At 38.4% G+C, this 26,575-nt stretch overlaps 1 protein-coding gene across 4 annotated transcripts in view; it reads left to right on the top strand.

Annotated features, from left to right (window-relative positions):
- Nucleotides 1-26,575, top strand: part of LOC140547794 (interleukin-1 receptor accessory protein-like 1-B) — a 327,860-nt gene that overhangs the window by 130,469 nt on the left and 170,816 nt on the right. For all 4 annotated transcript variants that reach the window (XM_072670986.1, XM_072670984.1, XM_072670985.1 and 1 more), the window contains exons 4-5: nt 12,950-13,136; nt 14,143-14,296. In XM_072670986.1, coding sequence (XP_072527087.1) covers nt 12,950-13,136; nt 14,143-14,296 — 341 coding nt within the window. The remainder of the gene's footprint in view (nt 1-12,949; nt 13,137-14,142; nt 14,297-26,575) is intronic.

Genomic DNA, 26,575 nt, shown 5'->3' with positions numbered 1-26,575 from the left:
TTCCAACTGCTTCAGAATTAAATATTTACTTTCGGTTCACTCCAGTGGCAGGAGAGAGTCGACTCCAGAAAACTGAATCGCATCAGTAAATGTCGTGCAAAACCCAAAAAGCAACAGAGCCTCCAGCAAGTGCTTGCACTCTGCAATCTCCATATACTTTGAATTTTAAGGCGTGATGGCGCTACTGACTTATGAGAAAATGCCCATTTTCACATTATGGACATTGTTGTTAAGTAAACATTATTGCATTATATTATTTGCACTAATACTTATTAACGTATATCCTTTGAAAACAGGATTAAATGAAATTAAATTAGGAATGTTTTTTGGGGGGGGGGTTACTACATTTGGAGTACATCTGTAGTTAAGATACAAAACCCATTGTATTTCTGTAATAAGGTGGTATTAATCATACTCTAGCATTGATATTTATTGCATGTTTAGCTCACTCCTAGCAACACATGTCATAAAAAAATTAAATAAGTGGAACTATGTTTAATGCATCCTGAAACTAAACTCTTATCCTATGAAGTTACATTTCAGAGATTATGACAGTGATAACATGCATGCCTTCACACTCCTAGACTTGTTGGTGCAGTAAAGGATTGGAGGTTCAGACAGCAGGTGGCAAATAGCAATGACTAATGTTGTGGAGATAATTGGGTAAAATCCTCCAAAAACCCACATAACATTATGTCCATCCACACAGCAGTAATATCTGTGCTTTCATGGCTGCAGTCCTGTTTATGATAATGCCTCCCTGCTGTATGAGTTTGACCTTTTCACAGCAAATTGCAGAAACATAGAGCTTCTCCCCCACCGCTTAACCTTCTGCATGTATTTCACAGGAATTACAGCCTGTTCTCCTCATGTAAACCCTACTGCTCCTGGTCGTCCAGCCATCAGCATTCCTATTAAACATACCAATGTATGTGTGAGAGGGGATGGGCCAATGGTTGGGCATCACAGGGGTGGCCCACATCGATTGGAGTACAATTTAATCTGACTAAGAGAAGCATGTGTAAAGGTCTGCACCAATCTATTAGATACCCTTCGTGCCATTCTGATTGGAGATTTGTTCCGTACTCGTGCCTCAATTCCATTTGATTAAGTTAATCCAGAAACCATGGGCATGGGGGAAATATCAGCGCAACACATTTGGTAAGGGAATGCTGGTGGAGGAGGTCTGTACCCTGCAATTTTGACTTTGACATTCAGACCCATACACATTAGACAGAATGCTGTCCTGTGATGTAATTCACAATTCACAATACACAATACATATTATAATTTTACATGTAGCAGAAAGGCTGGCATACAAACTCTAATCATTTCGAAATGCTGCTTTCCCTTGTAGTAGCCTACTGCATTCAAACTCACACTCTCTATACAACACAGGAAAAAAGTGGTTTGTCTCATGAACTGGAAAATTATCATATTTGTTAAGGTGTTATATAAGACCACAATACCCAGTTTATTGGACTGTGTCAGTTGTCAGTAAAACACCATTTTGCCAAATAATCCTTGAGCTGATGATTTAACCTTACGCAACTGGCTAAAGATTAGATTATCTCGCTAAACACATGGAGAGTAAAGTCAGAAAAGTAGTCAGACCTTTTTCCAGCATGCAGCTTCAGTCATGGTGGATGAAGGCAATCTTGTTCAGCTTAGAGCAAAACCAGATTAGAATGTAAAACCTTCTGATGGTTGGTCTCTCGATACTTTCAGGATTTTGAAAAGAAAGTTATCGTTACATGACATGAAACAAATTTTTTTATTTGCAAGACAGTAGAAACAGATCAAGCTGTCTTCAGTTCGGTGCTTATCCACTGATTTTCCTCTGGCAAACAGTTTGTCTTTGTCAACCCCTGAACTGTAATTTTGCAAAGGTTTTGTCCTTTAAAATCCTCAGCTCAGTATTCCTCCAGGTCTGGGTGGGCATGGGTCTAAGCATAGCCCAGAAAGACACTATCTGATAGCTCCCACACTGACCTTCTCAGTATCTGATGTATGGCTTTATCTTCCAGACAAATGTCAGAATGCAGTTCTTTAGCTAAATCAAATTGCTCTGGCTGCTTCTGCCTCCCCTCGTCCTCCCCCCGTGAGCCCCTGCTTTGCCAGAGTCAGAAGTCAAAGTCAACCGTGATGCTGTTGCTGTCACTCAAAGCATGATGGGATGTGACTTAAAAAGTAAGCTGACTGTTTTGCAGAGAGAGAGAGAAAGAAAGAGAGAGAGAGAGAGAGAGAGAGAGAGAGAGAGAGAGAGACGGACATAAGGAGAGAGATAGTGAGACAAGTTGAAAGAGGGGTAGGAGATGGAGAGAATGAAACTGGCACACAAATAGAAAGAGAAAGAGAAGACAGAGCAGACAGTAAGGACAGTAAAAGGTGTCAACAGCAAAAAATCAAAAATTTCTCAAGCCATATCTCTGCCATGAGAATAACAGTCTATCTGCAATATCACATTCCCTCTATGTGAGACACTTGGCATTTCCAGAAATAAATAAACTTGTTGATGGTTATGGATTGGTTTGAATGTTTTTTTCATGCCTTTCCAGTGCTAGGGTTCACATAATTTCCATATAGTTATTGAAAACAGAGTTTTACATTTTCTGTCCCGTAAACCTCCCACAAACACAGCATGGTTCTTGCCATGGCAGTATTTGGAAATGCACTATATGGTATATTTACCTTACACATGTTGAGGTATTCCACAGTGAATTTTTGAGGTAGGCACCAATCCATTGCTGCTGATTGGCCGGACAAGAAAAAGTCAAAGTATTTCTAAAGTTGCATTACCTGGACTTTCCTAAATAATTGTGAAAAAGATCACACATCACCGTGCAGTGTCCACAGACAAACATTAACAGAAAATTGGTAGACTATGTCATACTTAAGAACTCAGAAACTAAGCATGGCATTGTCATAAGATACCAGCTTTGCCACGAGTCAATGCATGACATATCTGTCCAACTAGGTCTTGGATTGTAAATGCTATTATTATTAGATGGAAGCATCTAGGAGCGACAGCAGCTAAGCCATGAAGCAGTAGACAACACAAAGTCACAGAGCTTCTGTTGTATTACTCACCACAGAGTTCCAAACTGCTTTTGGAAGCAACGAACTTCAGGCTTCATTACATTGGTGTCCCATGTTTATTTATTTTTTTTAACAAGTTTGTTTTATTCATTTTTTTTCTCTTTTCAAAACTCTAAATATGAGGTTTATCTATTAAGATAAATCTTTTTGTTAACCAGATAATAGACTGCACTAGGATAGAAAGTGATTGCTTTACATTTAGGATACACATTTGATGTTCATGTTATTTATTTGATATTTGCCAAAGCAGATTTGTGAATACATAGTCTTTTGCAAAGGTTTGGGCACCTTTTATTTATTTTTTATTATTATGTTTTTTGGGTTGGATTGCAATATTGCATGGGTAGAACAAAGAAAGCATTCCACAAAATACTGGCACATCCTAGATCAATATGTCAAACTATCTGTTAAGACCAGAAGGTTGCCAGTTTGATCCATTAGATTGGCAGGAAGTGGGGGGGGGGGGGGGGGGGGTTTAGGAATAGTGGAGCTTGGAGTGAGTGATATGACTGAGTTAAAGGGAGGAGACAGGGTGGGTGGGTTGTGAAAACTTTGTCATGAATTCATTGGATGTTGGAGAAGGAAAAGCTGTAGGTATGTTTAGGTATAAAATTATAGGTTTTAGGTTTAAGTATAAAAAGTTTTTTTCAAATAACAAAATACAAAATGTGCCATTTGTCAAAGAGTTACTTTTATATTATTTTATATTAAGAAAAATATTGTATAATATGAAAATAATCAAAATGCTTAATGTGGCCTCTGCACAAAATTGAACAGCCTTATCATTGCAAAGGCACAAACATATATGTTGTTTTACATGGTCTCAGACCTTGGTTAACACATCATACCTGAGGAATATAAACAACGACAATTACGCTAAAACAAAAGCTTTTCAAATAATTTGTATTTTTCAAACCTTAATCCTAATGTTGGCTCTTCTAAGCAACTGGCTAGAAATCTGAACCTAAAAGTAATTAGATGTTCACAAAAATAGCCAATCATTTTGAGATTGTGGTTTCTGTTGTGCAGAATGAGAGTAGGTAGTAGTTTGTGAAGATCAAGATCAAGGTTTGATCTGGATTCGAACTGCTTGTATGCTTGAAAAGCATCAAACCTTTATGTGACTGCTAAGAAACTGTAAGATTTAGTCAAGAGTACAGTGTTCAGTGTTGCTTGCACAGTTGAGTTTTGGAAATGAGTGTTGTGGACTAGGATTGTAACGGTTATATATATTTATATATATAATATATATTCTTCTTCTTTTTCTTCTTATTATTAATATACACCAACCCTACAAGATGGCACTTTTTAAACTATTTATTTTTTATTTCAATATATATTTTACCATGAAATGCCATGAAATGAACTCCAGTATGCTGCTGCAACACATTTAAAAAAGTTCTCATACATTTAATATAAAGACAAATTTTAGCAAATGCAAAGCTTACATACTTGAATAATGTATCTACTACAACTGTCAACATTTTCATTCAGATCTTTTTCTTTTTTTTAGTCATTGAAGGTTAAAGAAGATAAAAAGTCATTGACTAAATTATCGGAACAGGAAGGAAGAAGCTTCCAGTAATCTTTTAAATTACATGAGGTCACAGATGTTTTCAGGTGATGAGGACCTTGACTAATTGAAGGCATTCTGTTTTCAAACTCCATGTAACTAAAGCACAAGCTTCCAGATTTCATTTAATGTAATTATATTTCACTTATTTTGGAAGACAAATGAGACTGAACCAATTTTAATCTAATTATAAGAACAAATGGTTTGTTTAACCTAATAAACAGATTATCTACATTATAACTTCACAGTGCTTTCTACATGCCCAGAGAGAGAGTGAGAGAGAAAGAGAAAGAGTGAGACGGGAAGTTCATATTTTTATTTATTACTCTTCCTATACACTGTACTGACACTTTGGCTGACCACAGTCACTCATTTTTATTGCTTGCTGTGGTATGGAATATCATAATATTTAGAACTCACAGTGTGGATAACTTAATATTCAGAACTATTTGAGAGAGAGAGAGAGAGTGAGAGAGAGAGAGAGAGAGAGAGACAGAGAGAGACAGGGAGAGACAGAGAGAAAGAGAAAGATAGAGTATGAAGCAATGCTAGACTGAGGTTTTGAGTCAGGATTTAAAGAGAGAGCATTAGAAATAGAGATATGAAAGCACACAAGTAGTACCAGTCAAATGTTTGGACACACATGGTTGATTTTGTGCTGATCATCTTAAAAACATTTGTTCCAAATGCTGGGGTGATCATATTTTTGTTTTCAAAAGAGAGGACACTGTGGACAGGATGTCATGCATGGGGGGTTTCAAGTAGACTATGCATTGGTCTTGCTAAATTAGTAAATGTTAATGTATTAATGTACATTAACATATTGTATTTGCATGACTTGAAAGGGAATTTCCACCCTCACACATGCACAACTTTTACGTCATTCCTCATAAATACACGCTAAGGAGAAGGATTGATTGGTTCTGTGATTCAGGAGAAAATGACATCAGTTTAGGAGCATCAACTGTTCGAATGAGTTTTGGATATAAAGGTCACATGCTGTGTGAACATAACCTTATTTCCCATCCTCGAGTACATTCACATTATAAAAGTGTCAAGGTCTTACAGTGTTTTCAGACTTAAATCCCAGTGCATTAACATTTTTAGCACATTTCTGAGATGCACTCAATCATACTAACCATGAAAGTCCTGTTTCAGAGCAGAATAAACGCCCAACAACTCCCTCATTTCGGAATTATGTAAAAATACACTCCTGCAGTGTTTTTCTCTCTGAAAACTGGTGAATGCTTTGCTGCCCGTGCTGTGCAGCTTTTGCACAGTAGCAGCTAGCACACAAGGTTGTCTTGTATGCTCCACCAGAATTACTTAGTGCAGTTAGAAGCGTGTCAAGTCTGGAGTAGCAATGATAGAGGCACTATTCTCCCTATTACAGGTCACAGCATAACTGATCCTAATTTTGGTCAGATTGTGCGGAAATCTTGTATAAAAGGCCATTGACGGCAGATGTTTATATGCACACACAGCTTATGGCAAATGTTAAATTGCACCATCTTGTGAAATCAGGCAGGTCCTGGCAGCATTATGGGGAACTTCTGTTGCAATTTGACCTTATAACGGCTTTAATAGTCAGCTCCACTGACTGTAATAGCAAAAATGGCTTTTCATATGTCTGCTCTTCGCTATGTAACTTTGAAGGTGCCGGCACAAGCTATATCCTCCATCTAAATCTGGTCGAAATCTACATCTTTACACACCATGCTCAATTCAGCACATGGTGTGATGTGCAGAAAAAAAACATTGGCTGTGTGCTCAAAATCTTTAGTTTTCTAGGATGGGGAAGAGGGTCACTCTCCCTTTCAGCGGTTTTTATCTCAGCACAGAAGAACAGTGAGAGCCCTAAAGCCAACCGCCATAGCTTCTTTCCTCAGGCCATTATCTTCTTAAACAAGGACCCTGCTCACATTCCTCTACTTTGAACTGCTGCACACCCACTCTAATGTATATATCATACAATCCTTCTGAACAAGAGCCATCCCCATATACTGTTTCATATACTGTAGTCAGTGCACATATGCACTTTGCACATTGTTGCAATATACATATTTTATGCAGTCTACATTTACATTGTTATTAATATTTGTGGGCAGCATGCTGGAGCATCATGTAGTGTGTGCTCTGCCATGCTCCAGGGCCCTGAGGTTGTGGGCTGTGGGTTCAGTCCTTGCTCCGGTCCTTGGTTTGTAAGATTTGGTGTGTTCTCCCTGTGTCTGTGTGGGTCTTTTCTCAGTTTGGCCAAATACACGGTAGGAACCCTGCAATGGACTGTCGCTCTGTCAAGGGATATTTGTGCCTTGGGCCCAGTTCCAACCCACCGTGACCCTGGCCAGGAAGAAATGGATAGGAAGCTAGAGGGATGGAAGGATGGATTTATATTTGCTGCTCAATTCTCTTAAATATACATGAGATTCAGTTTTAGTTACCGATAATGCTGCAAAATGGTTGATGCTGCTGAAATGCTCAATTTGCCCACTGTGTGGATGTGTTTTTTCACCGCAGCTCACTGCAACATCTTTCAGTTGACTTGACACATTGCTTCCTCTTTGTTTTATTAATAAAAGATAGTGGATGTAAATTCATGTGACTTTGGTATTTGTAAAATACCAGGAAGTCACACAGTGAAAAAAAGAAATCCTGGATAGAAAAAAAAGATGCATCAAGATGCATCCATAATCGTTTTATAATCTCATCTCAGCGCTCTGAATTGTAATCGGATTATGAGGTGCCTAAAGAGTTAATTTTTTTTTTTTTTTTTGAGTTTGTGAGTCTCTGCTGACAGTTGTGGACAAATAGTCATAGATGATATTGAAGTCTTTCATTTATGATCATTCTGAATGGTCAAATATATTATTGACCAATATTATGATAATTATTTGTTTATCAATCACAACTGTCAGTCACTCAGTCCTAGGAACACAAAGGTATGTATGCACATGGATGTCTAAGTGTGAATGTGAGACGACAATAGTGAGTGGTGATGGGTGGTGTGTTAAATGCAGGCTAAGTAGGGGGACATTTGGCTGGACTTGGCTCTAGCAGCAAATCGTTAATCTGCTGGCCTCCATGCCCTCCTTCGTGAGTTATGCTTCAGCCACGTGCAGGTAGGGGCCCCATTTCTCCTCTCCCTTCCTTTGCTGTGGCCCCTGTGCACACTGACCTTCCACTAGGTCATAAATAATGCACTGGCCATAAACGAGTGATTTAGGAGATTGCTACCGCCACTGCTCCAGCTTCACTGGCCTGAAAAGATTGTGGCCAGGGAGATCTTTACAAACCACCCCTTGAGATACTTGTTTTTGATTTCTCTCTCCCTCTCACTATTTCTTTCTCTCCCTTTCTTACGCAAGTACACATTCTCTCTGTGAAACGACCCGCTCAGCAAAACATCTGCATATCCATATTCCACTTCCTACAGAATGCCAGTATAAGACCACTGGTATATGTATGTTAGACACATTTATTTCACTAGACATTTCTTTATTAACTGCTACATATATAGAGTTTATTGGAATGCGGTGTAACTTTTAGATTTAAAGAGATACTGCTTTTGTTTTGTTCTGCAATATTCAATTATGGCCATGTAACTGAAGCAGTGTAGTACATTTACATGAAATTCAATTTAATCTGCCCCCTTTCTGCCCCAGAAATGTTTCAATTTCTTCAAGAAATGTTTTTTTATAACGCTTGTTTATATTATCATTAGCGTTAGCCTCCATTCGATTCTGAACTCGCTATTCAATGCTAAATTGAATATATTTTATATATTATGGTCTGTTTTCATGTTCCACTTTCCATTAGACAATAATGTTTGTTAATGGTCCCTTGATCACACCAGAGGACTGATGGCTGGCTTAGATTGTCATTAAAAGAGATAATACCTGATCCAAATATGTCTGTTACTCATATAACCATATAATAGTTCAGTTGATTAGCCTGCTATAAACCAAGGTGCAAGTGCTGCTCTACAACTCCTGTCATTTGGACAATTTTTTGACCAGTTATATAAAAATAATTAACAGCAATTATATGAGAACTGGCAACCAAGGCTCAGCTAGCTCAGAGACCCTTCCCAGTACTAGGCATTTTACTCTGAAATGCATCATGCAATGCAAAGAAATGACTTTAAGGACAAGTAAAAGATTTCTTTTTTTACTCTGTACAAATAAGATCATCTGAGTTTGCATATAATCTGAAGTGAAATTAGCTACAGCTGCTGGAAATGTATCTCCTTTTCAGAGGCAGTAGGCTTCAAGTGCATGGAGCGTTCTCACTCCATCTTAGTCTCCAAGCAAAGGGACTGTGTGGCAACGAGGAGGAAGTTAATGGCCTAGCCTAATGATTTAACCAGGCGAGGGCTGTGGTCCACAAGCTACCTAATTCCCATACAACAGCTGCTTTGATCCCACTAATTATACGTTATTAATTTCCCTCCAAGCTCTTTAATGCCTGACACAAAGGTTCAGGCATGATCATGCATTATAGAAATGCTATTACTTACACCTTGACATACTTTCATACTGCATGTATGATGTGTGCCTTCTTGTTAGATGGATATCCAGCTTCTGCATGCCTCTATACTTTAATTGCCACTGAAGCAGAAACATTGGATTTTGTTTGCATTATTATCAATGTTTATTTATCTCTTTATCACTCATTTTCTTTCTCTCTGTTAAAGTTGCTTTGCTTAAAACAATAAGAAATAATGAGGTTGCATTCTCCGTCTTCATCAAGGTAACTGCAAGGTACCCTACTGAAATGGCTCATGCACATGGATGTCTCCTTTCTGTCACTTCCGTTCACCATTTTCAGGAGGTTACCGTTACAAGAGTCGGTCAAATGGAAAGTTAAACACCCCCCTGACAAGTGAAACAGTGAGGAAAGAGATGAGTCAGAAAAGCCTGTTGTACTGGAGCTAAGAATTTCCATTACTTGGGGAATTTGGAGAGATTTGCAAATTTGCAAGTCCACTTTCTTCGTAACAGGCATTCATATGCATAGACATGCAGACACACACGCTCATGCAAGCACATACACACACTCTATGCAGTATCAGCAGTGAAGCACATATCAGCACCATCAGCAACCATCAGCAGATTTTTTCCAACTGAAAATTATTCACTACTCCTGCTTAGAATGTGAGCTGAACAGGCAAGATGTCACTGAAATGAACCTTTTTTGTCACCAAACAAAATTTCTCAGGGCCTTACAGGCTCCCTGCCATCTTCATTTGAGCAATGACAAACACTCTCTCTCACACACACCCGCTCACACACATTAATGCAATTTTAATATTATCTTACATCTTACATTAGCGCGTGATGACAACAATATATTGTTGTATTATTAACCAAAGAAAGAAAGAAAATATATAAGTAAGTAAATACATACAAAACAAAAATGGAACAGTAGGGCAAAAGTCACAGAGTAAGAAGACTGATTTAGAAAGATTTTGTAGGACAAAGATCACTCATTCCTCTTTGGACACACTCCCCACTCCCTCTGGGCAGGTTCAGTGGTGCTGCCCAAAATATTCATCATCAGTGGGGGGCTCGGGGGATCTCATTTGCACAGGTGTCCATCTGCTATGGTGTGTCTCTTAGAATCTTCACATCATATTGCATTTGCATCTGCGCTTTATAAAATCGTTCTCCACTGAAGCCAATGGTGCATTTAGTTCGTTCGGCACAGTGCTGTGTGGCCAGCTCGTGGCCCAGCTCTCCAGAGTGCCAGGTCCAGCTGCAGTAGAGTTTTTTTTTCCTCATCTGGCTGAGTAAAATCAGCTTTTCGTTTCTAGAGATTAGATGCTAAATTTGCTCATTATCTCTCACCGATCAGGCCCGTTGGCCTTGCAGGAGGCAACCCTATCTGAACCTGACTTGTTGCATGGTCAGTGATGGACTATTGAGCACTGACTAACTGAGGCAAGCCTGTTAGTAGCAAAAGCATGGATAGAGGCATACGGTCTAATCGGGATCATTGATCATCGGCTTCTGAATTCTCTTATGTTCTTGTAACATGGCTTCACTTAGTCAATAGTTCTGTCCATTGATCTTTATGGTCCATGTGGGCTTTTTGCCCAAAGATCAGCCAACCGCTGCTAGAGTCCACATCCCTGCTAGCTTGCTAATTGCAAACAGGCTAGAAGTCTAGGGCTCAGAGAGATTAGCTAGCCGGTGGTTAGGGAAGTGAAGTAGATGTGGCGATTGAATTTTCTGCCTGCTCAGTGGCTTAAGACTTGCTTGCCGCTGGCCTTTTTTGCCAGCTTTAGCTCGTATGATGGTTTGCATCTTGTTATTGACAAGTTAAATTGAATTTATAGGAGGTGACATTAAGTAAAATTACACTCTGATCTTAGTGGCACCACATGTCTGCAGAACTATGCCTAATGCTGGCTTGTACTCTCTCCTGTTTAAACCTAGCTGTTCAGCTGTTTCTAATCCTTTTCCCCCTTTTCGAACTTTTGCCATGAGTGAACAGTTACAGAACATCAATTCTGGCAAGTAATTTTCTGCTAGCTTGCACTGTATCTGCATAATATGTGAAAACAAAGGCCTCAATCAATCTTCGGTGCTGCTGACCATCATGCCTGCCTCCAAGCATTAACTTCTGTCTTTCCCATGAATGTCAGTTGGACTTCTTTTGTCTGCTGTGGACGACAAACAACACACATCCTGTATTAAAGATGCTCTGTGGGTGCAAAATGTGTGACCTAGGTGTATATCATAATGGTGACAAATAATAGACAGAGTTTGATCTTATTTATAAATATTACATGATCATGTTTGTTTACCAAAATGCTGTTCAATGTGGAGTATTTGCCATGGTTTAAAAAAAACAACAACTAGTAGTTTGGGTGCAAAACACATTGTGTCTCATGCATATGTATTTAAATGAATCAGCATTTTTTATATACATTCTTTAAATGTGTACCTATTAGGTAAAAGTGCTTTTTAAACATTAAGTTATGTTTTAGTGAAACATCTTCTGTAAAACTGTAAAAGAAAATAATAAAGTAAAGAATATGCCACTCAAATGTTTTAAATGCTTGAAATGGGTAAAATGTCTGTGGTTAAGTAGAGTTGGCCTAAGTAGCATTACATCATGTGTGGGATGTAAATGAGAAGTACATTTTATCCTTTCTAGGTTCCTTTATATGTTTGTTGTGGCACTTCTATTTGGAGAGTTGACCACTAAATACAGTTAGTGTATTTTACTGCACACCACAGAACTGTAAAGCTGTTGAAAGCAGAACTCTAACCAAGCTTAGAATTAAGCTTTCTGCTCATTTTGTCAATGTGATTTGGGCTAATTTGAGTTATGTTGGAGAAAACTAACAAAATGCTCTGAACAATGTAACAATGATTGACCATGTCATTTTTCTCCCTCATCCCCTGAAAAGGCAGAATTCAAGTCAGGTCAAGTCAATTAACGTGTATTACTATAGTGCTTTCCACAGTAAATGTTGTCACAAAGCAACTTTATTGAGATCCACAATAAATAGTGACCAAAATAGTGAATTAAGGTCTATGTGACATCAACTATGCAGAAAAGGCAAGAATTCATCAATGTGAACATCCAGAGCATCGCAATGGGCAGCAGGGTAGTAGAGAGCCAGATCTGGCAGTACTTAGACCATCACCCAACCACGAATAAACTTTCACTTGAACAGCAAGCAGACATCAGGGGAGAAAGAAGAAAATAGAAAATTAATGAAGGCATTTATTGAATAAAGAATTTAAAGAAGTTAAAAAGGAAGGGTTGTTTTTGGTATTTTATATTAGAGATGAGATATATGATTTGGTTTTAATTAAAACATTTTTGTATTCTGTAAGACTATGATGCCATTAAAGTCAAAGAAATTCAACAGTGTTTGTGGTCTGATTTATGTCCTGTCTGGATACATATCTTGGTGATTTTCCAGGCAGATGCCTCCTTGCATTGGAAAAATATATTTATGGCTGCTTCAACACACATATTTCTGAAGTCCTCCCTTACGTATTAAACTCTTTCAGAATTGTGAAAAGCAGATCTTTCCGAAGTGCAAAATGAAAATGAAATTTTGCTTCATCCTAAACTGTTGAGGATGTGTAAATCTTTAATTACAGAGGTTTACCTGATAAACTAACAAGGCTGTTTTTTATCATTTCAGTAACAAGGACAAAGGCAACAGAAACCATATACATATCATCTTCTTTTTGAATTTGGATAACAGCTTAAAGTACTGTTACAACCAAAACCTTTCTCTTTTTTCTTTTGCAGAAATTCCACATACTGTATGAAAGTGTCCATGTCTTTAACCGTGTCAGAGAATGACACAGACCTGTGTTATAACTCCAAATTGAAGTACTTGGAGAAAGCAGAGTTGAGTAAAGGCAAGGACATCCTCTGCCCAGACATAGAGGACTATATCCAGCCTGGAAAGGACCCAGAGATCATATGGTACAAGGTGAGACATATATGCAGTGTTACTTTCCTTCCTTGCATGTTTTCAAAAACTTTAAATTGAAACTCAAAATAATGTTTAAGCTCTTAAAAACGTTTATAGTTGTGTGGCTATAACAGAACAAAAACACAAAAAACAAAAGAAATTTAACAGAAAAGAAAACTTAAAAACATAACGTCTTTCTGATGAAGAGCAGATCAAGAAGGCTTTAATAGACGTATTATAAGTATTATAAGTATTATTGTCTCTCTCACTCGCTCTCTCAATATAATCTCACTCCAAACTGAGTTCTGATTTATAGGTTTATGCTTAGTGCTACAAACCATGTCTGCAAAGAGGAATAATGTCTTACCATTATGTCACATGCCTTCAGTGCTATTTAAAAAAAACAAAAAAAACAATAAAAAAATACAAAAATACACGTAGCCAGAAACAAAAGTAGATGAGTGTCGAATTCGAATTCTGCGACACCTTTTTGATTTCTCTGTGAGACCAAGTTAAAACATGGATAAAGGCTGTGGACTTTTTCTGCAGCTCTGTAAAGGGGTTTCATTTAATACAGTCACTAAATGCAGGTTGCTGATCCACCGTAAAACTGGCTATTGGAAAGTTCATATGACGAAAAGCAGGGCAATGCTGAACAGAGATACCACTAGATAACCTTTTAGTGTTTTAGGATTCCCTCATTGCTTACTGCCACAACAATGAGCTCATCTGTTCATCAAGCTGGAAATTAAAAAGGGAAAGACATGAAGTCAGGGTAGTATACAAGTACTAAATATGTTGATTGCCATGCACATTATGCATCCTTTTCCCAAGGCCACCATATAAAGCTTCAATTACAGCTGTTGTCAAAATGCTGTCAAGTATGACATTTTAATGCAACCATCCTGTTGGCATTACTGAAAGGCCTCCCACTTCAAGTCAGTTTATTAACATGTCAGCACAATGAAATATGATGTTATCATGAACACTATTGTATCCACTATCTCTCTCTCTCATTCAAAAGGAGTGTAAACCCAAGCAATGGCGGCAAAGCATCGTCAGGAGGAGAGATACCCTTTCCATTAAGGAAGTGAAAGAAGATGACATTGGAAATTACACTTGTGAATTAAAGTTTGGAAACTTTCTGGTACGGAGAACCACCGAATTGTCAGTCACAGGTAAGACACCATGCATTACTTCGTAACAAATCCAGTACTTCCTCCTTTTAAGTAGCTGGTGATGCTCTGCATTTTCTTGTTCTGAAAGATATTATTGACACATTCGTCTGTGAATTAGTTTGGTGTGGATTTTTTTTTTGCCTCAGAATGAAAAGAATGTTGCTTTCTTTTATTTCTGAATGCTACCATCTAGGACTGTATGGTATTGGGGAAAGTCACATTGAGTTTTATTTATTTGCAGTGCTTGAAAGAAAAGGATGGAGTTACAATAGAAGCTAGACGATTTGATCACATTAGCCCTATTTTCTCATAAAATAGAATAGTTTGTTGAATATCTTGATTCAAGCTAACATCCAAAGAATGTCTGTGATTGGTCAGGATAAAACACATGATACATGGGACATTTCCTCTACTAGTACGCCATCATTGTTACAATGTGATTTTCATATGGTTGCACTGGAATCTGTCCAATGCAAAATACCTAAAAAAAGGCTGATGTAAGAATGTGTTAATGTGTTAAATTAGTCCCATTTATTTAGGTATTTAGTCTACTTTTTAATAAGAAATAAACCATTCTGCTTAATTTATACAACATATGTTATTAGTACTGGACATATGTGGAGTACAGGTCTTAACAAACAAGGTTTCTTTAATCATAAATATTTACTCTCCTAAAAGATTCAGTTGAATTTCACAGGCTTTCTCCCTGAATGTATTAACTTGTATGTAACTTAAAAATGTGGCAGAAAATTGAGCTATCTACATCTCAGTATACTAGGACCAATACAGGTCTAACTGTAATATACATAAATTAAGAATTTGGTATGTGCAAGGGCAAATTGTCATTTCTGTTTGATAGCATTTAAGGTCATTGGCTCTAATGTCACTGGGAAAATATGGCATTCTTCCCCTATAATAGAGAATTGCAATGAATTTTACAACATAATTAACCTAGGTTTTAGCACATATATTACATGCGACCATCTGTAGCTTTTACTGTGACCTTTTATGTGTCCCTGAAACATAGCAGGTAGTTGACTATTTGCCAGTATGAGTTACACTATGCTGAGTCTAACTGTGAATGATATAGAGACTACACCTTTACTTAATTTATTGCAGTTTATTTCATACAGAGGAGTTTAATCGATCATGTGCATGAACACGTGAGTTCATGATTGCTTCCAAGCATCAGTCATCTTACTGTGCATGTGTGTGTGTGTGAGAGAGAGGCTGACTGAGGCATTTCTATTAACAGGCTTCATGTGCCCCAGTTTTCACAATAAATATAATTAAGAGAAGAAACTCTTGTGAAAGCCCATAGCCTACTTTTTGGCTTTTTCACTTGAGCTGGATTAGAGTGCTCTGGCCATGACATTATGGTCAATACTGCCCTGTTCTGCTGATTCTCAGAGACTGTAATTAGCTAAGCAGTGAAACAAGCCCTAAACTGCCTCAGCAGTTCAGCCTAACCTACACTGAAATATTTATGTCATGTCAAAAAACACAGGTGACACACAATTAGTGATTAGCTGCCACTGACCGGCCTGGGTGTGATGCATTGTCCGCTTAGGCTTTTGAGTGTGTGCAGGTGCGTTTGGCTAATGTTTCAAGTGGGCGTGGGTACATTTAATCAATAGCCAGTCATCTTAATGCTGCTGACAAGTGAAACTACAGGTTCCCCTTAGGTCCACCCATTGTTGTCTTAACTCATTGTAATTGAGCCATTTTTTAGGCTAGGCTTGCCATTGGCATTTGTCTAACTCAGGCTTTGTGGTTATTTAAATCTCACTATAAAATTGTGCTGTTTAAGGTTGCAAGTCAAAGAAAGAACTGAAAGAACTCCCACCGTAGACCTCACTGCAGCTACAGTGACCCGCACACTGTACAGATAGAACTTTATTGAGAGTCCTGGTCTCTCTGTGAACATAAGTGTGCATATTTACTCATTAACGCAACATTATATAGAATTTCTATCTTAAAGTAATATAAGATAAGATAATCCTTTATTAGTCCCACAGTGGGGAATTTCACAGTGTTACAGCAGCAAAGGGATAGCAAGACACTCAGATGCAAAACATAGATAAATTACAGATATATACACACTATGTAAATAATAGAAGTAAAAAACTCTGAGAAAAAACAATATTATTTACAGATTATATACAGATAATTGCAAATTGACCCTTAATTGGCCCTTAACAGCTTCAAGATCATTGTAACTCTCCACTGACATGTAACATCGGTGAAGCTGGCAAATCAACTCTTGCAAGAAGTTCATAACACTGCGTAATCCAAGTCATATTTTTGTAAAAATGTGTAATTATTTTATTTTATTCCAACAGTTTACTTTTAGTGATGGTTCTATATCTTTTAGCTTATACGGAAATGCACGTAAGCATGTCCTTCTTAAAAGCTCAAATTCCATTTCCACACTGTAAATACAGTGAAAATACAAAAAAATAGCCCCCAAAATAATCTGTAGCTTGTGAGAATTAGTACTTTTTGCTCCTGGGCATGCATAAACCTAGAGACAGACAGACAGATCCGTTATTGATGCTGAAGGAAATGTAGGCATCCACTAGCATATTACAACACAGTTTAATAGACACAATAAAAAGAAATGTAAATTTTTTACTTTCACTGTTTTCAATCCATTTCATGTATTTACATTTCCCTAGTATTTACATTTTAAGCATTCTGTATAGATTAGATATCATTGCATTACAGAAAAAGCCCACATACAGATGTTATTTGACCCCTTTCGCTGAGAGTGAGTTTTCTATCTGAATATTTTATTAATGGTTGAAAATGAGCTGAAGCCAGAATTTTTTACCATTTTCAACTGCCGGCAAAAAAATCCTTAGGCATATGTTAAAGTATAAGTGTAATGTATCCATGTATCCAGATGAATAGTTTATAAGAGAATATAAATGGGTAGTGCCTTAAAAGCAAAACACTGCTTGCCTATTTCCCTCCTGTGTCTCAGACAAGCACACACATGCACATGCTTTCTCACCAAATTCCACATCCCTCATCTTAGCCATCCATTTTTTTAATTCATGGCCATTCCAATCATGTAAACATTTCAGTGATTAATTAGCACTTACACCTTATCGAATATGCAATGGAAAAGGTGGGACAGTGTTAAAAGATTATCCATCACAGAGAATATTAAAATCTCAACTCAGTTTTCATTTTGTTAATGCATTGACTTCCTGCATAGACACAGGTTACAGGTTAAACAAACTATGCAATTTTCCTGTGTGAGATTGTCAGTGATTGTGCCCCTGGCTAAGGCTGAACGGATTTCGTTAAAGGCCAATTTCAGCAATCAATCACATCGTTCATCACATCAGCCACAAACTCCTCCTCCTCACTAGTTTCATTTTATTCTCTCTCTGTCTCTGTATTTCTCTCGTTTTAAATCGAGAGACAAGCATTTATTATTGCTATTATTATGCTAAACAGTAAACATTCCTTTTTTCTGTATTCCAGTCATCAGTGAATCAAAGTGAGAGCCAGAGTGTTATTCTTCTTGATGTGTTCCTAAATAGACCCACCAATTACTAAGACAGGACCTGATTGCATATGGGTTATTTAAATGGCTTTGGTGGCGGCCACAAGATGAGAAACAATTGACAATCACAGTATGGGATTCTATCAGCATGAGCTGTCACTGGCAACAGATTGGTATAAGCCTGGATTGTATTACAAAAGTTGCACTGAAATGTCAGCATATACTTATCTTCAAAAGATAAGCTTTGTCCTGAAAACAATTGACTTCTATGCATCTGCAGAGAGGTGAATATAGTCCTGAAACAGATTTCAACAAGGTTTTGATATAATACATTTCTAAGAATATAATACTTTTTAAATAGTAGTTGTTGTGCTGTTATACATTTAAAAGCAGTACTGTTGCTTTCCTGTATAATTAAGACTGAGGTTTGATATGCTGATCTTTCAGCATTCCCACAAGGCTTGGTTGAAGAACAGCTAAGTAGTCCTTGTCCTGGAGGGCCGCAGCAGGACACAGTTTAATGTTTATCCTACTCTTACACACCTGATTCATCTTATCGAGAGCTTGGTAATTAGCTGATGAGTGGAATCAGGTGTGAAACCACTAAGCTGAGCACTGGTAAAACCCTCCAGACCTGGAATTGCCCGAACGTGGATTAGGCTAGAGCATCATCCGGTAGCAGTGTGTTTTATCATTGTTTTGCAGTTTGAAATTGGAAACAGTGAGTATATGAGGCCTCGGGCCATGTCTGTGGTTACTGATTACAGTCATTCTGCTCATTTTGTGGCTATGTTTACAAAGCAGCCCGATTACTATGGCTATTAATATGCATCCCTAAAGAAAATGATTGGCTCCTCTAATTCCTATAGGGGAGCGTCGCAGCAGAGCATTTTGTAAAATGCTGCACTGCAGTCAAACAGCAGTCTAATGAAAACTAACGATCATGGTTATTGAATTTGTGTCACAGATTGGATTTTGCTCTAACCGAAACATGCATCATAGTTTCCCTGCTGCACATTTAAGAATGTAGGGATTTTGAGAATGTAAGGGTTGGTAAAAAAAACCAAATGGCCTGGCACTGGCATTGAAGTCTGTTGTTCCTTGGAGCAGTTCCCTTTTCCCAGAGGATAGGAAGAAGGAGTGGTATAGAAAGAGCTGATTTAGGATTGTAAGATGAGAAGGCACAGACTTGATAAAAGAACAAATCATAATGAAATATTACATTTTACTTAGTTTGTCTAATGTTCAGCAAAACAAATGGTTTGTACAAAGATGCTATTTGCCTAGCAAACTAAAGCACATTATGCTATATTATAATAATATACAAAATAGCTGCAATGTATCAGCATTTTACAGAGCTGACACTGAGTTTAGGGTAGTGAGTCATTTTCAAAGAATCCAAAACTGGAACTGTCCTGTACCCGACAGTTCATCTCCACAAGTGCAAAGCCATCATCCCTTTGACATCTCTATCACTAAAATGACAGGTATGACTAGATCAGTTTCAATTAGTTTGGTTTAAGACCTCTTAAATGTAATGATCTCTCCCTCCATTGTGGACTATTAAAAACATGCATTACCCCCTAAATGAATCGGGGGGGGGATATGTTACATGGCATGGCTTTTGGTTTCATCTCCAGGATTAAAAATCTATGCAATAAAAGGTGCTGAACACCAACTCATTGGAATGTTGTTAAAGCACCCCTAAGGGAAATGAGCTGTCTTACGATTATGATACCTAGCTGATGCAATAATCTTGAATTTGCTGCAAAATTACTACTGATTGGGGCCCAACCTTTACTGATTCATCCAGTATAATTTTATTAAGCCAGAACTAATCAGTTTCTAGTAGTTATAGTTAAACAATGCTTCACTGGTTGCTAGAAACACCAGTCATCATTTGTTCTCAGTTTCCAAAGGTAATAAATGGTGATACATAAGTGGAATCCATGAAGATAATAGTTGAGCCCAAGTACAGACAGAGTCGATAGCAAATAAGAAGTGCCTTTTACCTGATATTAAACCCCATCTGAATTTTAACACACTCAAAGAGTTTAGAGAATTGGTTAATAAAATGCTAATTTAAAATCACAAATCATGATTTTTACTGTTGTGGTTAATGCATGTATAAAAGCTATGCTTAGAAATCACTTCTGATCCGATTCCTGCTTATTTCTTTGAGATGGCTTGTTGATCTGTAGTGCCATAATCTGTTAAGTGTGGGCTACGATTGGGAAATTGAGTGAGAAGTATTGATCCACTCGTAGCTATTATGCTAATCCTAGCCTGGGGAAATCAGGACCTGGAGAACATTCACATTGTTCTTTACAAAGCACTTCTCACAGTTCTGCAGCCAAAGTCAAATGGCATTTTCCCCACATAATTGATTAACATGCCAAATACACATTTACCATGCATATCTATAAGTACGGTTCAGGGCATTACACATGACAGCTTGTATTAGATACAGTATGTTCATATGGTTTGAACAGCATGATTAGAATAGACTGATTATGCATATGTACACGTTTTATTGAAACTTTTGCCATATTTTAAATATGTATTGGATGATTTCCTGCCTTGGGGGCTTCTCTGATCTCACTTTCTCCTGTATTGCCTTTTCTCCCTCTGTTACCGAGGTCATTCCAGACCCTTTGCTGAGGTTGACTGATTACCATATGAAGGATGGTGGACCATAATTGCTCTTTTAATTGATAGAGTATAATTAGGGTGACCAAAGTGGTCCATAGTCTGAAAAAAGAGAAAGAAAACTATAGAACTGTAATTCAGGGCAAGATGTCCTTTGTGAGGCCATATTAGTTCTCTTTTGTCACACTTTTGTGTGTCTGTTAAAGTGCCATTCAGTGCAAATAGCTTTTCTCTGTCTATCACTTCATATGCTGGGCAGTGTTGAAACCATGGATGAAAAAGGGAGGCAAAGGTGAGCGAGAATAACAGAGAGAGGTTTAAGTGGGAATTGTTTTATTACATATAGGTACTAGGGATGTCATGAGAACTGATACTGGTACCAAGTCGATACCAAAATTCAAAGAATGCAACTGTACTTTTTTCTGTGATACTGGAAAGAAAACTAAAATTCTGCAGCCATCATAGATGCACAAACTTTGATTTCCTTGGAACCGAATAATAACAGTTACGTTTTTTTTTTTCATATCCTGATTACATAACGCTGTTCCATGTATTCCTTTACTACCAAACCTTGTGTGTGTATACACTGATTAGACAAAACATTAATACTACTAAGAGGTGAAGTACAGTTGCATTTATCAAGGGGTAAGGCATTTAATTATTGAAGGTGATATATTAAAAGCAGTAAAACATGTAAAAACAAGACTCTTGGCAACAAACCACACTATGATGGCTAGACGACTGGGTCACATCATCTCTGAAACATCAGGCAGGTCTTGTGGGGTTTTTCTGGTATGACATACCTACCAAAAGTGGTCCAAGAAAGAACAACCGATAACAGGTTCATGGGCACCTAAGGCTCATTGGTGCCTATGGAGGCTCCACCTCACAGGAAGCCTTCTGAGGTCTTGTGGTGTCCATACCTCGAATGGTTGGTCAAATATGTTGTGGCAGCACATGTGGGACCTGCTCAGTATAGGGCAGGTGGTAATAAAGCTATGGCTGCAGGTTGGTGTATATATATCTTGTGTGTGTCTATATGTGTGTAAGCATATGTACAAGGCCTTTGTGCAGCCTCCCTTGGTGAAAAGACTGCAACGTTCAGCCCACATAAAGATCAATATTTAATGTCAACATTTGATAATTTTTAAAAAAATTATTATTATTTGCTCTCTGTAGATCTTGCAACTGTGCCAGAGCTGATGTGTGGTGCTGAAGGATGAGTCATTGCTCTGCCTGCAGAATTTTCCTGTCTCAAGTGTGATGATAGCAATCGTAGTGTTATTGCATGTTGTGCAGATGACTCTGTTAATCCTCCTTGACAGTGCAATACATTCGTCCCGATGCTGCAGCAGTCATGTGTTGCCGGCATTAGCATCAGCTCTAGTAACCATAAACCAAAAAAAAAAAAGTGCAGGAATATCACTCCCATCTGTGTCGTACTCTTTGGGCTGAGAGCACATGCTAACACTCAATGGAACTTTTTGAGCTGTCACTCATACTTTGGTTGTCCTGGCAACAGTGAGATATAACGAAGGAGTGTGTTTTGCCCTTGCATGGGCATTTTGTCCTTCATATCAGTGATTTTGTCATCATATGTATAGCAGAGAGCGTAATAGAAAAAAAAATAAAGCAATAATAACAAGAAGAACAATAATGAAATTAAAGGTAAAGAATTGGATACGAAAATGTAGGGTTGAAAGAAAGGGCAGAAGAACAAGGCTCTTGGTTTAGTACACAATAAACAAGACAGTCAACTAGGGTTTGTGCCACATCTCCAAAAGTAGTGGAGCATAAATAAATAAATATATCAAACCATAGCTGGGACAGAACAGAACTGACTGTACCACTGACTGACTGACTGACTGACATCAACTAACATTCATGCTTACATAGCCCATGTCAAAGAACAAGTACCAATAAACTGTTGCCAGGGTGCATTGACCCTGTGGGGTTCTGCTCAGATAGATAACTTTGCTAGCCATTATCTCTAAAGGACATTAAATCCTATTTTAGCAAGGTAACAGTAAAACATACTGAAATGTAGTAAACTTTCTTTACAGTGTTGTAAGAAACTGAGACCAAGTACATTATTTGGGTACAGTGGTAAAATATTCAATTGATTAGTAAGCTCTTGCACTGTTCTCTCTTCCTGAACAAAAATCTGGAAATGTTATGCCCAGCTGAAATAAAGATTTCTATAAAAGATGACTAGCTTAAAGATGACTAGCTTGAGACACACTTGACTTCTAAGTGCAAATGCATGTGGCTAAAATCTTATCAGGCTACAAAACAGATACTGGACACATGAAGTGACCAGGTGTAAACAGGGTCAATTGGATGACAAATCTGGAATCATTTTTTACACCCAGTGTAAAAAACCTGGTCCCGCTATGTGTCTAGTATCCTAGTATCGTATCCTGATACAATATCTGCATGCATTTGCAGTCAGATGTCAAATGCATCTCATGTTAGTAAGACTGGAATCCGATTGCTGTGTGGGACGGAATATTCAGGTTTGCTCATTCCACTGCAAATATTACTGGTGTTTCAGTGGTTCTGGGTGGGGTTTTGGTTGTCAAATGCGTCTTGAATCTAAGACCACCTCATTAAGTGGTTTGATTGATCGGACTGAAATGTCTTTTAAATGTGTCTTGGGTGCGTTAACACTTGCATTTTTATGTGGCTTGGCCTTGGCCTTACGGATATAATCCTGATACTCAAGACACATGAAGTGACCTTGTGTAAACAGTTTTTTTCATAAGTGCTCCATAAAGTTTATGGAGAGGGGAGATTTTTTCAACATATTACATTGCATGAGCTCAATCAAAATGTTGGGAGATCATCTCAGTACTTCAGAAAGTGGTGAGTCAAGTATGTTCTTGTAGTTCCGATGGACATGCCTTCATCAGACAGTCATATGAAGAAATTATGAATTCTGTGAAACACTCCTTAGTTTGTCACCCTCCTGCATGTACATATGAAGGTTGATCTTGCTCAATGTGGAATGTTTGCAAAATAAATGAGAGAAGATTTTAGAATGTTAGTTTTGTGTCAGTTTTCTCTGCCTCTTAAAACCTGCATTAGCTGCATTGTCTCCAAGACTTGTGGTTGGGAGTATTCCAAAAGTAACACTGGTCATAGCATTTAGACAGAAATCTTAAAAATGTGCTGAAAGAATATTTACCAACAGAATTACACCCCTGTTTGATGTTTTGGTGGAGAAGAACTTCATTAATTAACACCACAATCTCTCATACGCTGAACTTGCACTTTCTCTTTTGTCCCGAGCTTGTTGACAGCTCTGCTATTATGCAGCGCCTTTTAAAACCCTCTGTCTCACAAGCAGAGCACAATTAGTAGGCGGTCCTCTGCGCAGTTTGCGTGATTAGCTGCAGCCGTAGTAACTTGAATGCTAATTCTGGATGCATTGTACATACTGTGGCCACATCAAAGCACATTCTCAAGTATGTGCATCTGGCCCAATGGGATTAAACAACACAAGATGACAGGTAGTTTTAGAAACTGTGAGGGTTAAAAATTAATAAAATGAGAGAGAGAAGAGAAAAGGAGAGAACACTTGTTTTAAGTACTGCAGTCGGAGCACTCTGCTCATTGGAAGAGCTTTTAAGGGTGATAGATGGCCATGCAATCCATTACAGTTATTTGTCATGTGCTTGGGCACACATCTTCATAAACACATTACTGATGGAGAGCCCCAGGGGCCGCCGGCAGCAGACAGGGCTGCCCCACAATCCTGCAGTGCTTTCACAACCGTCCTGCTGTGCTTTCTGAAGGCTAAGCCAACACGCCCATGTAGGACAGCATGGCCCAGAGGAAATGTCTTCTAAACACCAGCTCCTCAATCCATGGAGTAGCTCCAGTAAGGTTAAACACATCTGTTAGCTGCAATAGATGTGAACCCTCGTGATAGATATTAGCATACAGTCATTGTCACTCCAACAGCAGCTAGCAGCTCTGGATCCTATGTGGTTTCCTCTTCCCTCCACAATTTTCGTCCTGCTGTTTTTCCCAAATGTTTTTTTTTTTTTTTTGCTTCTTTTTTCTTCTTTCCACTGCCTACCCTCTCTCTCTGTCAAGCAGTCAGTACTTCTCTTCTTTTTCCTTCTTTCTGAATAATCATATACATATATTATCTCATTATGTCATATTCCAGTCCCTTATGACAGCTCTAAAAGCTTGCACTTCTACATATAAAAAAAAATGAAAATGGAGAGAAGCAGAAGAAGGCAGAGTGAGATAGCTGGTGTGTGTGTGTGTTTGGTTGTTGGTAGCTGGACTGCTGCTGTGGTGGTTTGTCTTGTCAGCGTGACTTTAAACAGGCTTTTAGCTCAGCTCCCTCCTCTCTCCAACTGCATAGCAGCTCCACTCTCCCTCGCTTTGATCAAATCCGCACACACACATGCTCACCCATTTGCATTCACCCAGCATCCCCACACTTAACTTATTTATCCTTGCACACACATACATGTGTGCCCACACCCCGACAAGATAGCAAATGCATATGCTGTGTTACAGATGGGTGGGTGAATTTGTCTGTTGGCAAGTTTACATTTTTGATTGTCTTCATAACAAGTCTCTGTTTCTAGTCACAGTAAATTGGATGCCAGGTAACTGGGCTGTCCACTTTGCTCTTGTCGCTGAAGACAATCAAATACTCACAGCAATGCTCAAAATCTAGTAGAAATCCTTCCCTGGGCTGTAGGGACAGTTACTCCAACAGAAGCAGGATAAACTACCTTAATACTCACTTTTTTGGAAGTTGTTCCAGAACATCCTACAGATTCTTGATTGGATTGGGATCTGATTCATTTGGAAGACCATCACTCCTTCCTATGTACCTCAAAACATTCTCAAACAGTGTGTGCTGCGTTATTCTGTATAAAGAGGCCACAGCAAGAACAAGATGACCTTTTTCCATGGCTTCAAGGTCCAGTTCTGACACTCGTATGTCTGTTGCAGGTGCTTTTGACAAAGGTGAGCATGGGCACTTGACCGGTCTGCCGCTACACATCCAGCATATGCAGCAGTGGTGATATTCCTCTTACATCCATCATTAAAACTTTCTGTTCCAGTAGCCGCTCTATTACATCAAACCAGATAGGATAGCCTTTGTTACCTTTACTGGGAAGGTAAAGAGCCTTGGACGCCCAACACCATGTCAATGGTTTGTGGTTTGTCCTTTCTCTGACCATTGTTTGTAGGTACTCACCACTGCTGACAAGGCGCATCCCACAAAGCTAATAATTTTCTAAATGCTTCCCCCCAGTTTTTCTGACATAGTAATTTGGCACTTGTTGAAGTTGCTCTTCATGTTTACCCACTTCTTTCACAATAGACACCAAACATCGCAAACTGGTAAAAAATACTTTGGCTCATAAGTGTATGTTTTAGATAACATTCAGTGATTGTGCGTGCTGAACAGTCTTTTGCCAGTTTGTACTAGCTCTTTCTTTTTTATTTATAAAAGATCTGATTTGGGGTATATAAAACCTTAACCTAGCCTTCATTTACTTGTATGTGGCTGGTAGGAGTTAGTTGCAGCTGGTACATTTGTGCTTTGTAACCAGTATGTCAGCACAGGGACAGAAAAAGCTCAGAGAAAGTACAAAAGAACGGGTCTGGTGTCAAAGTTTTACTCAGTTACAAGAGGAAGCATGGAACAAAAAAATGTGTTAGCTTTGCCTAGCCAAGGGTGTGGAATTGTTAGAGCAAGGCTGTTGAACTGAAGAACTGGACCACATCTCAATCTCTACTAAACGTTCTACTGGTGTTCCCTCCCTGTGTAATATACAACCAAAGCCATCTCAAGCTGCAATTACTGATGATAAATCCGAAGTTTTGCTCAACTTTTCTTTCTTTCTGTGACTGTGCAAGTACCATAGTAGCTGAGAGCAAATGCAGGTTTGATGTGTTTTTTGACAGAAAGTAAAAGAAAAGTCTTGAAACGGCAGCGTTGGGCTTTGCGGAGCGCCTGTCGCCTTGATGTGTGTCAAAGCTTTGTGATGAGCAGGCACTTTCGCAGGAACCTCGGTGCAGTGTTAAATAAATGATTGGCATCTCCAGGGAGCGCCTCCATGGTGGAAACTGCT

Source organism: Salminus brasiliensis, chromosome 25 (assembly GCF_030463535.1).
Source record: "Salminus brasiliensis chromosome 25, fSalBra1.hap2, whole genome shotgun sequence".
Classification (NCBI taxonomy): domain Eukaryota; kingdom Metazoa; phylum Chordata; class Actinopteri; order Characiformes; family Bryconidae; genus Salminus; species Salminus brasiliensis.
Note: the sequence above shows the minus strand (reverse complement) of the source record. Positions and strands in the feature narration are given on the sequence as shown.